Source organism: Talpa occidentalis, unplaced genomic scaffold, assembly GCF_014898055.3.
Source record: "Talpa occidentalis isolate TD23 unplaced genomic scaffold, MPIMG_talOcc4v2.1 talOcc4.6, whole genome shotgun sequence".
NCBI classification, from domain to species: Eukaryota; Metazoa; Chordata; class Mammalia; order Eulipotyphla; family Talpidae; genus Talpa; species Talpa occidentalis.
In genome coordinates this window covers 44,387,698-44,405,433 of record NW_023604972.1, presented here as the reverse complement: position 1 = coordinate 44,405,433, position 17,736 = coordinate 44,387,698, and the positions used below count along the sequence as shown (strand labels likewise).

General features: G+C 36.3%; 1 protein-coding gene across 2 annotated transcripts in view; it reads right to left on the bottom strand.

The window, feature by feature from the left end:
• The window catches only part of ART3 (ADP-ribosyltransferase 3 (inactive)), an 88,123-nt gene that overhangs the window by 33,364 nt on the left and 37,023 nt on the right, over nt 1-17,736 (bottom strand). The window contains exon 1 of one of the 2 annotated variants that reach the window (XM_054688265.1): nt 15,561-15,764. The exons of the other annotated variant lie outside the window; for it this stretch is intronic. Within the exon in view, the coding sequence (XP_054544240.1) occupies nt 15,561-15,584 (24 nt within the window). The 5' untranslated portion in view covers nt 15,585-15,764. Of the gene's footprint in view, nt 1-15,560; nt 15,765-17,736 lie in introns of those variants that run through there. 2 annotated transcript variants of the gene reach the window in all.

Genomic DNA, 17,736 nt, shown 5'->3' with positions numbered 1-17,736 from the left:
CATTTGATATATGATTATAATGTAATAGAGTACTACATTTCTTGACATATTTCTATTTATAGAATGTAAGTCTCTAAGCTTTTGCTGATTTTTATTTTTCTACTGCAGTGAGAGACACATTCTTATCAAACACAATGAGTCTCTATTGTAATGATTTCAAAGTATATATATGCATGTGTAAAGTGTGGGATGTATGGCATTTCATTCATTCATTAGAGTGCAGGATATATGGTACTGCAAAAGAAACCCCTCAGAATTTCTCCTACGTCGTTATGATGTATGTCAACATATCTTCACATCTTCTAGAATATTAATATATGTCTTTCATACTACAAACATTTCATGAATGTTTATGAAATTAGAGAGGCATGGAGAGAAGGAGGGGAAAAAGCAGGCTTCCTAGACTTAAGATTCCCAGGAGAGATATTAGCAGGAACAGTATTGGTATCCTTAGACACTAAGGGCAACAATTCAGCTTTTGCAACTAGATCTAATGTGATTATTCCTCTGGGAAAAAGTTTTGCACGTAGGGACTTTCCAGTGAAAATCGAAGGTGTCCTGTTTCTGGTGATCTGGACTTAGAATTCTGGCCTCAAACTCTTAGATGAACTAGGATATGACTTGAAACGATATACCACTATGACTCAGAATTAGTACTATTGTATCCTGTTACACATACAAACTCAGCCACAAGATTGCATGATATATTATATGCCAGACCACAGAGGTCAATCTCAGTGCTCTAATACTTGTAAATTATTTTCTTTGCCACTGTAATAGGATTACTTGCAAGTGGAAAGCAGTAAGTTATCCAGTGATTATTCTTCTAGGTGCTAGATGGAGACTAAAGCCAAGTGGATGTGATACTTCTATACTTCACTCTGCCTCTGAACAGGGTTCCCTGAACCTTAAGTGCATACAATGTTTACAAATAAAAAGCATCTCACAAATATTACTGAGTGGCATGTGAGGATTATTAAAAAGTTTAAGACACAGTCCTTGGTCTCAAGGTGATATCTAGTGATTGTAACAGATTTACAAAAGGAAGTATGGGAATCATGATATTGCTAGAAACAGAAAATTCTTGATAATAACCAAATTGTTTGTCTTATAAATATGCCATTTGCTTTTCCTCCAAAGGATACTGGCTTATAAATATCCTTTCTTCTGAACACATCAATTTTATGCCATACTCATATAAGGCTTACAGCTCAAATATTCCAGAGGGCTCATAATGATAAATAAGACCCTGCTGTAGCCCCCAGAAATAATCAAGTTTAACTATTTTAAGTTACTTTTGCATTAACTAGTATCTGCACATACTACTGCTACCGCCTTGAGAACAAATTTACACACTTTACTATTACAGGCAAACATTTTACTTACACTATTGCAAGTTTCTCCTCCTTCCAATATTGATAATTATAACAGTACTTTTACCATATTTTAAGGCATCGTTATTCAGCATTCTTTCCGGTATTCATTTTGTATTAGAAAGGCATTACCATTTTTACCTTTCCCTTCATCTCCTTTCTATTTTCTACCTTCCAACTCCTGTCAGTAGTTCTTTTTTCTTTATACTGTTAAATTTTATTATCATTTCTTTTGGTTATATAACCATAATAAAGGTTTGTATGCTTTGATTATAGGTCTATTTTAAAATTAAAAACCAAAATATTTTTATATAATATTCCAGCCATGTAAATATACTTCAGTACAAAGCCAAAAAGCAAGTTAGGATTATACTTCCAAATGTGCTTTTCCAAAGTCATGATCACTATCATATTCAAAGCAAAGCATTTTTATGTCAAGATCAAATGAATACTTTTTTCCAGTGGAACATGTCTGATAGTCCCTTGAAATCATAACTTATCTTTCATATTTGGATCATTATAATTTTTTCCCTTTAGTTTCCGAGTCCTTCCCTGTGTGCTGGTGGTGGTGGTGGTGGTGGTGGTGTTGGTAGTGGTAGTTAGGAGAAAAGATGCTTGGTTCCATCATATTTCTGTTTCTTCCAACTCAATCGCTTGGAACCCAAGCGATGTACATGTTCTTGAAGACCAGTTTTAACCTAGATCAACTGCTTTCTAGACAAGCAACTAAAAAATGGTTTCCAGTTGAGCACTTTTCCGTTTATGTTATCCAGCTTCTTCAAGTTTATCACTGTTTCGTGGAAATATATTCTGAAATAACTTTCTCAGAAAGGCTAAATAAAAGACAAAAAATTTTAGTGCTTTCATTTCTAAAATGTGAGTATGATTAAGTTTGATGGGTATATGAATCTATTATTCAAAGTAACTTTCCCTCCCAGTTTTATATGAGATGAATCGCTGAAAGATTTGTATAAGTTCACCTTTTAAAAAAGATTTTATGCTTTTTACAGCAGTTTTAGGTTTACAGCAAAATTGAAAGGAAAGTACAGAGATTTTCCATATACCCTCTGACCCCACCTGTCTCCCCTATTGTCAAAATCCCCCACCAGAGTGTTACATTTGTTACAATTGATGAAGCTTCACTGACACATCACAATTACACATGTCCATAGTTTACATTAGGGTCACTCTTGGTGTTGAACACTATGCATTTGGACAAATCATTATGTCATATAGAGTAGTTTCAACTGTACTAATAATCCTTTGTGCTCCACCCTATCATCCCTCTCCCGTCTCAATAGACTGATATTTTCATTGCCATCATAGTTCTGTCTTATCCAGAATGGGACAGAGTTGGAATCATATTGTATGCAGTATTTTCAAATTGGCTTCTTTCACTTAGTGATATGCATTTAAGTTTACCGCATCCTCTTCATGGCTTAATAGTGCATTTCTCTTTAGGGATGAACACTATTCCATGTCTGAAAGTACCACAGTTTATTTATCATACTCCTACTGAAGGAAATCTTGTTTGCTTCTAAGTTTTCACAGTATTAAATAAAACTGCAGATTTTTATGTGGACAGAAGTGTTCAACTCCACTGGGTAAATACCAAAAAATGCAAATAAAGTACACCATAAAATAGGAATGCTTAGTTTTGTAAGAAAATCCCAAGTTGTCTTCCAAAAAGGTTATACCATTTTGCATTCTTACCAATGATGAATGAAAGTTCTTGTGGTTCCATATTCTCATGTCAGCATTTGGTGTTATCGGTGTTCTAGGTTTAACTATTCTAATAGGTGGATAGTGGTATTTCATCATTTTGTTAATTTGCATTTCCTTGATAACAAATGATGTGGAACATCTTTTCATGTGGTTTATTTGTCACTTAAATTAATTTTTTTGGTGAGATGTCTGTTAAGGTCTTTGACCCATTTTTTTAATCAAGTTGTTTTCTTATTGTTGAATTTTAAGAGCTCGTTGTATGCTTTGGATAATAGTTGTATGTCAGATGTGTCTTTGTTGAATATTTTCTCCCAGTATGTTACATACTTTCTTAATCTCTTAACAGTGCCTTTTACAGAGAAGTTTTTAATTTTAATGAACCTATCAATTATTCCTTTCATGGTGCCTCTATAGTGTTATATCTAAAAAATCATCACTATACCCAAACTCACCTACATATTCTCATATGTTTTCTTCTTGAAGTTTTATAATTTTGCATTTTACATATAAGTCTATAATCCATTTTGAGTTGATTTTTATGAAGAATATAAGGTCTCTGTCTAGATATTTCTCCTTAAGTAGTAAAAAAAAAAACAGCTCTGTATTTCTTTTCTTTTACACAGGTAATATAAATATCACCATCACCCATGCAAAATATACTTTTATGACTTACCTTGAAAAGCAGGTGAAGCAATAGCTACATTTTACCTGCATTTTTCTTCCATACAATACGAAATTGTTAATTAACATAAACTTACAAGGGGAGGATAAAGCCTTTAAATGAAATAGGGGAGAAACTATTTTCATTCATTTATTCGCTTAAGATGTTCAAAACTGCAAGGGACCTTGAGGATTGAGGACACAAAAACAAGTATAAACAGGATCTGATTCATTAAAGGACAGCCCTGGGGAAGTTATTTCCTCCTATGAGAGGAAAAAAGGGAAGCATTTTACGTTTAGCCCTGAACATTTCCTTTTTAGATGCATAAAAAGCACTATTAAAAAGATAAACATTTTATCAAACATGAAAAACAGGGCAAAATTCTGTCCTTGGGGATGACTGATGTTGTAATCAAGAGTTCAGTTAATAACAATTTTCCCAGAGCTGGAAAACCCCATAAAGTAACTATCACTAAACATTAAACAAACGAAAACTGAAGATAACTTAATGCTTTTTAATATGCTTACTCCCTTCTGGAACAGGAAATCTTCACTTTTTAAAAAAGGGAAGCAAAACTAAAAGGGGCAGTCCCTTTTGTAGACGAAAGATGAAGGTTGAAATGAATGGGTCCAGTATCTGTCTTACAAGTGTCTCTTCATCCTTAAAGACTTTCTCTTCTCAAGTAAGTTTTCGGTGAGCTCTACCTGCACGTATTCCCAGCACCAAATTCAAATGCTCTCATTAGCTTTTATACAAAACGACAAAAAAGCTGCCATTAAACTATTCCACAAACATTTAATATTGATCTTAGGATGTCCAGGAAAGGTGACTCTAAAAATTCATGTGGAAACCCACTTGTTAGACTCACAATCCTCAGGCTTCGGTTATTCCTCATATTTATGCTTTAAACCATCAGTTACTAAGTCCCTGAGCATCGGATACTATAATAGGTGCTTAAGACACAAAAATTAAAAAAAGACAGAACAAAAAAACAGTCCTCTGAACTCAAAGAACTTAGAGTTTAAAGGGAAAGGATCCCTTGTAAATAAAAATTTTAGTATAAAGGTAAGTGTTATAAAGATGGGATGCTTTGGGTCCACAAAGATGGGCAACTACTTCAGTTTGGGATGGAAAGAGATGTGGAAAGGGACAATTTAGTTGAAGATTAGAGAAGAAATGGGAGTTAGGAAAAGAAAGAAGACAGGATTTGAGACAGATTTAAAAGACTTAAAGTATGTACAAGATACTGATGACATGAAAGGGTAGTACATAGTCAAGAAAATCTAAGACAGCTGGACAGTGTAATATGTGTTAAAGAACAAAGAGGTTCCAGGCTGGAAAGGAAAGCAGGGGCCAAGATCATAAAAAAGTCTTGTGTATAATGTTTAGATATTGGGAATTTTCTGATATGGCAATGCACAGCCATAAAGAGGGGAGAAACATGATTTAATTTCAAACAGGCCCTGTTCCTTCATAGAACAAGGAAATGAAGTAGGAGGAAGTTTTAAGTAGAGTCAAAAAAATATGTCCACAGACTAGTGAGAAATTCAAGTGAGAAGTGGTAGGATCATAACCTAAATCAGTGTAATGGACCTAAAATCAAAAAGGTTTGATAACAAATTACTGAAATAGGGATGTATATATAGAGGAGTAGTATAAGAGAGGAAGGAGTTTAAGCTGACCCCTAGATTTTTTTGAAAAAAGATTTATTTATTTATGCATACAAGAGCTGGGGTACAGGCCAGAGATGTGGGGGGTGAGAAGATTCACCAGAGACAGAGTGGGGAACAGAACAGGCGGACTGACTGAAATACACTGCTGAGGGAAGCAGTGGGCAAGACAGGAGAGGTCTGCTTCGCCATACGGTTTCTCCTGGCTGGCCAGGGATCGAACTCGTGCTGCAGAGGATGAGGATTGCTTCATAGTGCGGTGCTTAACCCCTCGTGCCACCAGGGAGGCCCCCCTAGAGTTTTGACTAAGGCATCTGAATGGATAGGCGCAATATCAATCAAGACAAGAAACAAGAGTAGGTCATAGGAAGAAGTCTCACTTCAACATAGTGGATCTGAGGTACCTACAGATATCACAGAAAAGTAGGCAGTTGAATTTATGATTCAGAGAGAAATCTGAGATGGCAATTCAAATTTGAGTCATTAGCTAGACTAGTTTTCTATTTTTGCTATAACAAATTATCACAGACTTAGTGGCTTAAAATAACAAAACTCTATTAGAGTTCCTATGTCAGAAGTCCATCATAGGTCTCCATAGGCTAAAATCAAGGTGTTAGTAGAACTTCTTTCTAAAGGTTCTAGGGGAGAATCCATTTCTGTTCTCATTAAAGTTATTGGCAGGATTCAGTTACTTAAAGATGTAGGATTGATTTCCTTATTTCACTGCTGGTCATCCAGCTGAGAGCTATATCCAGATTGTAGAAACTACCACATTCCTTGGTTTGTGGCCCCCATCCTTAATCTTCAAAGTTAACAATGGCAAGGGGGGAGTACCTCTCACACACAAACCCCCCTTGCTTATTTTTGTTGTTGTTGTTAGAGCTTTCTAACTGTTCTTTGTCCTCTTTTACTGTTAAGTGCCTTTATGATTACTTTGGTTCCACTCGATGTATACACATATTTTAAGATCTATAATCTTAACTCCATTTGTAAGTTTCCTTTTGTCATGTAACATAACATAGTCACAGGTTCCACAGATTAGGGAATGGACATGCTTGGCAGGCTGAGCAGTATTCTGTTAGTATATTAGCCAATGAGTATGGTGGGCTGGATGCACAGGATAGTGGCATTTAGGTACAGATGAAGATGAGTTCAAGAAGGAAAATTAGGAAGGAGCCCAAGCAGGAATTTCAAGATGAGAGATTTTCCTGAGGGAGAAAACGATTGTCAAGGACCACAAAGAAGTCAAACTAGAGAAGAACCAGTCTTCCGAACTTAGTTATATAAAAATAACCAGTAACATATGATAATTTCATAATAGGAAAAAATCTGACGTCATTAGGTTAAGGAGAAAATATGAAAAAAGATTACTGAAAGTGCAGGATGAAGGTGATGACTATGAACACAATGATGATGACCATAATCATCATCCTGTTTGTCTGCTAGGACTGACACCACAAATACTACAGATTGAGTGGCTTAACCAACAGAAATTATCTCCTTAAAGGCCCTATGTCCAAACACAGCCACACTGGGAGTTAGGATTTCAAGCAATAGCTGATTGGGGGACATATTGTAGTTCAGTTCCTAATAATGACAAGGACAACAATGACTGCTGCTAACAGTTACAGTCACTAAATATGTGCCAGGCACAATGTTAAGCACTTCATATGAATTGTCATTTGATCCTCAAAGCAACTATTACTTGTCTTCTTCATTTTTAGAATTAAAAGTAGGCCACATATCCAGAAGCAGCAGAGTGTAAGCATGATTGATGGTGTTTAAGTTTGATTAATATTTTCAAACTCTGTGTTCTTGCTCTACTTTTTCACCAGCTATAATGGGAAGGATACAAATAAGACAGCAACCAGGTGAGAATATGGAGATGAGGAAGGTTTTTGCTTCTTGCTTTGTTTTAGTTTTATTCCTGTAAGTTCAAAGCTAGGAGTGGCTTGAACCAGGTAATACCCTAAATGGAAAAGAGTTCACAGAAAGGGAGAGGCTGCAGGTTAATTCTATTTTTTCTCTTTTAGTTTTTGCTCTGATCTTGAAGAAAGCTGAAAAAGATGGTTGCTTTGCATAACTATTTAACTCATTCTCTCTAAAAATAATCTAACTACCTATTTGTGAAAGGATTTTACAAGAATCGTATAATACGACAGTGAGCAAAAATCAAAAACTGCCCTTGCCCTTATAATACAGTCTAGTGGGGGAGGCAGTTACTAATGAAATCATGAAGTATATAATAATGTGAGATAAATAGAAAGAAAGAAGGAAAGAAAGAGAAAAATAAAGAGGCGGGGGAGGGGAAAAGAAAAGGAAAAAGAAAAGGAGAAAGAACAAACTGCTATAGAAACGTTTAGAAGGAACCTGGTCTAAAGTGGAAGGGATCAGGGAACACTATTGTAAAAAAAAAAAAAAAGTTAGCATTGAGCTCAAAACAGAAGGTCCTCACAATGGGAAAAGAATAGGAAATGTTCTGGGCATAGGGAACAGCAAGGCAAACGCCCTGTGGGATGAACAATGGTGCAGTTGAGGAACTGAAGGAAGGTTAGTATGGTTGGTAATTAGAATTAGAATAGATAATTAGATAGGTAATTAGAATAGAACAGATATAGATAATAGATAATAGAATAGAATAGATAATAATTAGAATAGAATAATTAGAATAATTATCACGAGTACCCCATAGTCAATTCCAAATTATCTTTTGAATAGAAGGAAATTTATTCTGTAGATAATCAATCCAATGATGGATAATTCAAATTTCATTTGTTCTGGAAATACAATTTAGTTCAGACAACAAGGAAGAGAGTGGTGAAAGATAAAGCTATGGGAGGCAGGCAGGACCATGACAATGAATTTATAGCCTTAATCCTAAAGGCTGCTGGCATGTTGTCATGGAAAGTGCCACAGAGACACAAGGTTGGATGTGCCATTTAAAAAAGATCCCCGTGATAGAAGGAAATATAGGTGAAACACTACATGATATTCACATCAAAGACATCTTTACAGACACATCACCCAAAGCAGTGATAGTGAAGGTAAAGATAAACAGCTGGGACTACATCAAATTAAAGAGCTTCTGCACAGCAAAAGAGACAATAACAAAAACAAAGAGAAACCCCACCAACTGGGAGAACATTTTTGCACACAACACTAATGATAAAGGACTGATCACAAAAATCTACAGAGCTGATGAGACTCAACAACAACAAAGAAAATAATCCAGTCAAAAAATGGGCAGAAGAGCTAAAAAGAAACTTCTCTGAAGAGGAAATGCAAATGGCCAACAGGCATATGAAAAAATGTTCAACATCACTTGTAATCAGGGAAATGCAAATCAAAACTACCATGAGATACCATCTTACACCAGTGAGAATGGCACATACTAAAAAAACTAGCAACAACAAATGTTGGCGAGGGTGTGGAGAAAAAGGAACTCTCCTGCACTGTTGGTGGGAGTGCAAACTGGCCCAACCACTATGGAGAGCTGTGTGGAGATTTCTGGACCTACTAAACATAGAGCTTCCATATGATCCAGCAATTCCACTCCTAGGTATTTACCCAAAGGACACAGAAACATCAATTCCAAAGAGCACCTGCACCCCTATGTTTAGAGCAGCACTGTTTACAATAGCTAAGCTTTGGAAACAACCCAAATGCCCCAAAATAGATGACTGGATCAAGAAGATGTGGTACATATACACCATGGAATATTACTCAGCATTCAAAAAAGATAAACACATGCAATTTGTAGCAACATGGATGGAGCTGGAAGGGATCATGCTCAGCGAAATAAGCCAGAAAGAAAAAGAAAAATACCGGATGGTCTCACTCATAGCAGGAATCTAGAAAACTTAGATAAGGGACCAGGAAAATGAATAACTACAAGAAAGTGAAAATCAAAATCAACAAAAAACTATGAGCCAGAGACATTCTATGGGGGGTAGGGGATGGGGGGGAGGGATTTGGGTCAAAATAAGGGGGTTGCGATTGTATGGGGAATATAAAAATAAAATTTATTATTAAAAAAATAAATAAATAAATAAAAAAGATCCCCATGGCTCCACTGTGAAAGCTAGATAACAGAGAAAACTGACTACAGGGTCAACAGATAAACTACTGTAGACACCTAAGTTTCCAGTGTGCACAACTGTTTGTAATTAGTGATGGTGGCATACACTCAGATAAGACATGCTGTATGTAGGGGAAAAGAGTTTATGAGTTTATTGTTTAATATGTTAAGCTTGAGGTGCCTCTTAAATTCACAAATAGGGCTGCTGAGTAGTAGTTGTATATACAGGTCCTCAGGATCAAAAATGAGATCAGGATTAGAAATATAATTTGGAAACCACTGATTTATATATAATTACTGTAGCATAATCACCAACAGCCTAAGAAATAGTAATGTAAGATAGAAAGTGATAAAAGACTGCATAAGTCTGAGAGACAGAGACACAGATACATAGGTAGATGTAACTACAGATATACATACATCTATAAGAATATACACGCACATTCAACATTTAGTAACCAGGAGAGGAAAATGGACCTGCAAAGAAAGAAGGAAAACCAAGAATACATCCTAAAGGAAGAACTAAAAGAAGATAATTTCAAGGAGGGTTTCACAGTATCAAATGCTACTGACAGATATCAATGTATAGATTATTTAAGGGACATTGGAAGGACACAGAGTTTAAGGGACATTGGAAGTTCATCTGATCCAGTGCCCCCTTCCCAAATTATAGCATAAAGAATACCTAGATAGTAGAATCCAGATTGAGCCCATAATCCTTAAAACATAGGCCAATACATTAATTTGCCTGATGACTAGTATCGACTCAGCTTTTCCTTTATAAATCACTTCTACTCCCTGAGTCTTACATAACACTTCATAAAACCATTGGCTATTTTAATGCTCTATTTCTGAAAGCTTCTCCAACTTCTTAGATCATAATCCACTCTTAAGATAATCCTTTACCAAATTCTAAATTAATTTACTGATTGATCTGGAGATGTAGCCAGAAAATAATTTGCCACTCACTCCTTAACTACTCCCACACCCCCAACCAAAGCTATTACACGTCACACTGTCAAAATAACATCCTACACTCTGTATTCCAATGAAATATTGCTTAAAACAAATGGAAAAGATATCTAGAATATAACTGTGTCACGCAGACATATGCAATCATCCATACTTAGCAGGGTAAATTTAAAAGTTCAACTCCAGACGGAGATGAAGGGAGAGAGAAATAAAGGAAGGAATGGAGAGGTGGTAGGACGGCAGCAACAGGGGACACTGTCTCTTTCTCTTCTCATTCAGTGATTTTATATGATAGAGGGAATTAGAATAATTATCACGAGTACCCCACAGTCAATTTCCAATTATCTTTTGAACAGAAGGAAATTTATTCTGTAGATAATCAATCCAATGATGGATAATTCAAATTTCATTTGTTCTGGAAATACAATTTAGTTGTTCAGGTAATAGTAGTGTTTTTAAAATAATCTTAATATCATCATGTGCTTAATGGTGGACAATCTAGGAAAACATAATACATTAAAATAAAAAATCGCCCAAACATATCTCAAGATAGACTTGTAAGATCTCTGTAGAGTCTGTCCCAAATCCTGCTCCTCCCTCCCAAGGAATAACATCACCCTTCAAAGTGATGCATGTCTCAGCAAAGGTGCTCTGTTTTTGTTGTTTTGCCTTTATAGATACCTTAGTCACTTCAAACTGTCTACACCAGTTTCTGGGCAGATGGTTAAATGAAGATTTTTTTATTTAAGAGACTTCCTGCCTAAATTTTTGTGGATTAGAATCCATCAAAGTCTTAAGTAATACATATAACAATGCTAAAGGAAACTGGAAGTAGATGTCAAACTCTGTATCTTAGGGTTCCTCCATAGTTTAATCCCAATGCACTACTTAGCATAACTGATTATTATATATTCTTTACATACCATCTCAACACCAGTCAAATGGTTCACTAACCAAAGGCTAATTAACCCTTTTCAATCCCAAAGCACTTAAATGGAATACTGGGATCTTCCAATTCTTCATGCCTCCTCTTATTTCCCCACTGTAAATATCAGGTTTTCCTAGATCATAGATGTCCCTGTTTATTCTTCCTTGCCTATGATAGATGCAGGTACAGGTCTGCAGTGGCTAGTGGCCAAAAAAGAGGAAGGAAAGAAACGAAGAAACTGCAGCAATACCTGACAAAATTTCTCAAAGACCCTGGCATTGTAACACCTTAAAAGTTCATAAACCAATATAAATACATATATTTGAATACATATATTTATAAAGATTCTATGTGAAGCAAGTGGGGGAAACAGAAGATAAATTAGACAAGGTTTCCTGCTCTGGAGGGACTTCTTGAACTTAATAATCACCATTTTTAACATCTATAGAAAAGTAGGTTCTTATTTCCTAACCAATAACTTACAGATTTCTTAAAGATCATCCCACTAACAAACATACTTTTGTTAATTTATAAGTGTTAATACTGCATTTCTAACTCTTATCTAGCTAATGGTTTATTCTGTTATCTCTTATGTCTCTTTACAAATGTATTAGTTTTCCAACTCATGTTTGGATAGCTTATTTTTCCTATAAAAAAATTCCCCTGTCCTTAATGCTACTGAGTATTACTCTTTTCTCTAAATTGTCAAAGTTGCTTGGAAACTTAATTGTCCACACAATTTGGGATTGCCTGAATGTATAATGAAGGTACTGAATACCAGTACTCTCAATTTTTCCTTTGAGGAAAAATACCAGGGAAAAATAATTTCGAGAATAATTGCTAATGTAAGCAAAAAGTCACTTAATGCAAGTTTTTGCTTAGAAAACAAGAAAGGTTCAAAGGTTCAACTCACAATCTTTTAAATTTAAGGCCAAGAAAAACTTTTAAAAATAAAAATAAATATTACAGCTATTTTTTTAAAATTTAACTACACATTATAATCAACTATAAAAAGGAAGGATGGTGGGGGGAAAAAAGAAAATGGAAGGGAAGACAACACAAAAACTCAAAGACCTTTGGCCTTTGGCCTTTCAAAGCGAGCCTCTGCTAAGAGACTCTTCCCCTATACCATAAATCCACAAGCAAGAAAAAAGAAGTCACTACTGCCACTATTCACAAATTTTAATTAAAAATATGATATAAAATGTTCTAAGTATGAAAAGAAAGTCAAACACAAGTTTCGTCTGCAGTTAAGACTTCATGCGTGCTGTGTTTCTGTATATATATAAATAGGTAGGAAATTCCTGTTAATTTTCTCACCTTTTATATAATGAGTTTCTTTCTCTCTCTTTTTTGGTCCAAGATGACAGAAAGATAGAAATGAATTCTCTAAACAGATAAGCAGTGATTGATTTCTAGATTTAGGAAGCTTACTGAGTCAGTAACTGCTAATATATGCATTCAATAAACTTTCTATTTCACTCAAAGAATCTTTCTGCAGATCATTATGTACCTTGTGGAACCTTCCATCTCTGGCAGGTATAAGGTCAAACTCAGCCTTTAAATTATCTGGTAATCAGACTCAAGTAATTCATTCAGATTCCCAAAGGTCCTATTTATAGTAGTCTACACATCAAAATCTTTATTCAGTTTTAAAAGCTATAATGTCACTGCTGAAATGGCTACCAAATTTTTTTTTAAGTAAATAAATAGGTCATCTCAATGCTAAGAATAAAAAGCATTCATACTAATCAAAGCATTCGTGGGAAAAGCAACAGAATTTCTTGGCTAAATTCTGAGTGACATCTGATTCCACTTAATCTGTAGAGACTGCACCTAGTAGCAGTGAGCAATTCCCTTGTTTCCAACATAGCTGCTATCTGTAACAGTCACCATGCCGTGGGAAGCTTCTGAAGAGAAATCAAAATAGTTCAGCTCTGATATTAAGAATAAACCCCCTTGTGCCTAGGGGTTAAGTCTCAGCACTATCACCCCTATGACCTGAGTTCAATCCCTGGCCAGGGAGGTGACCCACATATGGCTCAGCAGACCTCTCCTGTCTCACCCACTACTCCCCTCAGCAGTGTATTTCAGTAAAATCTGCCTGTTCTGCTCCCCACTGTCTCTGGTGAATCCTCTCACCTCCCACACCTTTGGCCTGCAACCCAGTCCTTCTACACAAAAATAAATAAATAAGAATAAAAATCAAAGTGGGTTATTATCAATGTTGAAGAGTAAATTCTTCTTGTAAGAATTAAAAAAAAAAAAAGCAGAGCTTACTTTAGGGAAGGCTAGACCTGATTATGGTGGGCTTAACTTGTTTTTAAACCATGTGTGTATACAGCACACTGAAAGGCAGTAATTTGTAATGCATTTCTGGATTCAGAATGCCAAATATATATATTGTTTTTCCAGGGAGTCATGTAGTATGAGTCTCCAGTTGAAATGTCAGGAATACCTCTCCCTTCTCTTACTCTCTTACCAATCTGACAGGCAATAGGGACTCTACCTCTTTCCTGGTCTCTCTGATTATATCTAACACCCCCATTTTATTCTGCTGCTGTTAAATGATGTTCTTTCTTGACAATTCCCAGGCCTGCTCCCCCCTCGTTCTAAAATGGCTTCTCTTTTCTTTATCTCTAGCTTAGATTACTGGCAATCCGAGACCTTTCTGGATTGCTAAGTGTTGGCAAAATCTTTACATGCCTCTCTGGTCTTCCAGGTTCAGCCCTGACTCTGCACAGTCGCAGATTTTGGGAAGACTTCAAAGGTAGAAGAAAGAGGATTTAGACTGTAGGCTAGAGAAAAAGGAGAGAGGTGCTGGGAGTAAGGGAGCAGCACTGCCGTCTTAAAGTCCCCCTTGGCAACCTGCTTATCCCGGTTCCCCCGATGGACCTAAGACCTTCATCTGGTATAAATTCCCAGGGACAAGGATTGACCTGCTCTTGCACTGGCACCAGCTGCTACTGCCTTGGACCAAAATTTCTGTTCTCCTCAACTAACTGAAAAATGAACACAGACTTCCCCCTTTTTTCTGTCCCTAGAAAAACGTCAGTTGTTTTGAGTTTTTCACAGATAACAATTGGGGAAATAGAAGATAAACATTACTAATAAAGGGCTAGTTTTAAGAGGAGTCACAAAAATTGTTCTCCAGGTATTCAAGGAAATGTAAAATAAATGGGACTCTAGACTTGTTCAAGAGATTTCCTAATTGCTTTATTACCAGGACACTCTCATTATTTAATCCAAATTTTTCCACACTTAGTCTTCTACTGCAATATCCTTTTGAGTTCCCCATTTTCCAGGGAGCCTCAGATCTGGAAGTTATATAGTCAGAACTCTGAGGGTGCCTTCCATTCCCTTGTTTCATCACAGAAAATGGGAAACAGTGTGCTTTTTCATTGCTGCTGTTTCCTAATTGCCACTACTAAGTATGTGAAATGATTTGTGGAGGCATATAATCTCTTGAAGCCTCATTTTCTTCTCTTTAGAAAGAGCATGGTGCCCTTTCTTAGAGAATAATGAGGAGGATGAGTAAGAGACTTGATTATAATACCTGGCATAAAGCAGGCATCAACAAACAGTGGCAACCACTACTGTCTCCCAGGACTCCTCCTGCTACCACCACATACCCAGCCCCCAACCAGATCCCATGCAAGGTGAGGAGTGACGCTTCTCTGAGGACACCTCTTTCTGCTCACCTACTCGCACATTAAGAGAAAGAGTAGGGGAGAAAGAAACATAGTAAGTTAGGTTGCGTATGTTTCTACGGTAGAATCAGGATGTTAGGAAAGTCTTAGAAATAGGAAATGAGAACATTTTTTATTAAAAAGGAAAACAAAAGTCAGCATAATGCACATAATAAAAATAATACATAGCTTACCTAAATATTTAAGACAGTAGTTCTTGTTTTGAAGCTAAAAGAAAGTTACTTATTCTAAGTCTCAAGATAATATAAGAAATAAAATATGTTTAACAAAAAATGTCCTTCCAGTCATTTTTATATTCCTGACTGTAAATCTTATTTAAAATAGAACATTTAGTTAATCTTTAGTTCAAACTGGCAAATCATGTGTACTGCAGTGTTCCATATAATGGGCCGTTTTACTTATTCTATTTGAAAACACAGGAATAAATCCAAGCAGCTTCATACCTTATGCACATAGCTCCTTAACATTCACACTCAGGTCTCATGTCTCCAGGCAAGATTCTTTTGTGCATTATTATCTTTCCAGCTAGTGCAGGTCTATTTTCCCCTCTCCTTCAGCTTCTCTGAGTACCAGAGGTAATAATGGTAAATGAAGTTATTGCACAATTTCCCTTTTCTCTTGGAATCAAGCTTCTTCCAATTAGTTGTTTGCAAAGTTTCTCATTGCCAGTTCTCACATGTTTCTATCGCCTAACAATAGGCATGTTGTGTCCTAACTTGGAAAATTAACATGAACATCCACGTTGACCTCGCAGTTGTCAACTGCAGTCATTTTCCGGGCAACCAACATAAGGCCATGAACAAAGATGCCTTTGTTGTGGAAAAAAATGACATTTCTGAAGTTTACGGTTATGCTGAAGCTGTTTTGTACAACCCACTGCTCCTGGCTCAAATGCCAGCAAATAGCAGCAAACATTCTGTGAGAAGTATAAAGGACATGGAAAAGGATAGTTAATCTATTCAATGAGATAACAGAACTTGATTGTTTCTTCCTTTGTGTTCTAAATTTTAATTTAGGGGTTTAAGATTTTACCCCAAATTTGACAAGAAGGGAATTCCTTTCAAACCCTTGTTTTTCCCATATGAATTATTATGAAAATAAATCAAGTGGCATCTCTTTGACATTTGTTAATTAGACTCTAATAAAAATCACCTTGAAAGTGAATTTGCAAAAAGTGACATTCCAAGGCAAGCAAATTTGGTTCTAGATAAAACAAAGAATACTTAGATATTGTAAGTTACTAGGTAAATTAATACTAATGGCATTAAGAGTAAAAAGTGGGATTACATCAAACCAAAAATCTTCTGCACAGCAAAACCTTTAACAAAATAAAAAAGCAATCTACAGTATGGTAGAAAATATTTGCAAATTATGTTTGATAAAAGGTCAATGTCCAAAATATATAAAGAACTCAATTTAAAAATAGGCAAAAGATGGGGCCTCCCCAGTGGCGCAGCGGTTGAGCGCTGTGTTGCGAAGCTGCCCGCAGCCTCTGCAGTGCCGGTTCGATCCCCAGCCGCTGGGCGAGAGTCCCACATGGTGCGCAGAACTCTCATGCCGCCCGCTGCTCCCCTCAGCAGTGTACTTCATTAGTCTGCCTGCTCTGCTCTCCCCTCTGGCTCTGGTGAATTCTCTCACCCTCCCATGCTTCTGACTGTACCCAGTGCTTGTATAAATAAATAAATAAATCTTAAAAAAAAAAAAAAATAGGCAAAAGAGCTGAAAGATTTTTTTTTTCAAAGAAGACATACATATCTGAAAAAAACAAAAACACTAACTTTAAAAGATATGTGCAACCTTCACACATTCACTGTGGCATCACTACAATTGCCAAGACATGGACACATACACACAGTAAGCTATTATTCAGCTGTTAAAAAATAAATCTTGCTATTTGTAACAACATGGCCATACCTTGAGGACATTAGACTCAGTGAAATAAGTCAAGACAGGGAAAGACAAATACTGCATTAGCTCACTTATATTGAAATGTAAAAAAGCAACAACATCAAGCTTAAAGATACAGAAAACAGTGGTCACTTTGGGGATGGGGTGGTATAACGGAGGATAGGCAAATGGGTGATGGGGCTCAAAATATACAAACTTTCAATTATAAAATAAGTCATGGGGAAGTATGTAAGCATGGTGACTATAGTTAATAATACTATATTGCATATTTAATAGTTGTTTATAGAGATCTTAAAACTTCTCATCACAAGAAAAAAATTATAACATGTATGGTAACAGCCACCAACTAGACTTACTGTGGTGATCATTTTGTGACAGGACTCTCCATGGAAAGGGGAGGTTCCATGTTTCCTGCCCCACTTAATGAAGGTTGGAGCTGAGCAGCAAGGGAAGCTAAAAAAGTTTCGGGGGAGACACAGGCAGAGACAGGAGGAGCAGACATGTGAAGGAGGAGGTGCTTGCATCTCAGTTTTGGACTTGCACCAGTGACTTCCGGACATAGGAGAAATACATGGGTGTGAGACACATGGGGAGGCTGACAATGACAGCCTTTATCTTGATTTGTACTTTAAGTTTGCTACTTTCATCCTAGACTTGGCTGGCCCCTTCTTTCCCTTTCCTATAGTTCCCTGCCAGAAGGTACCTTAGACC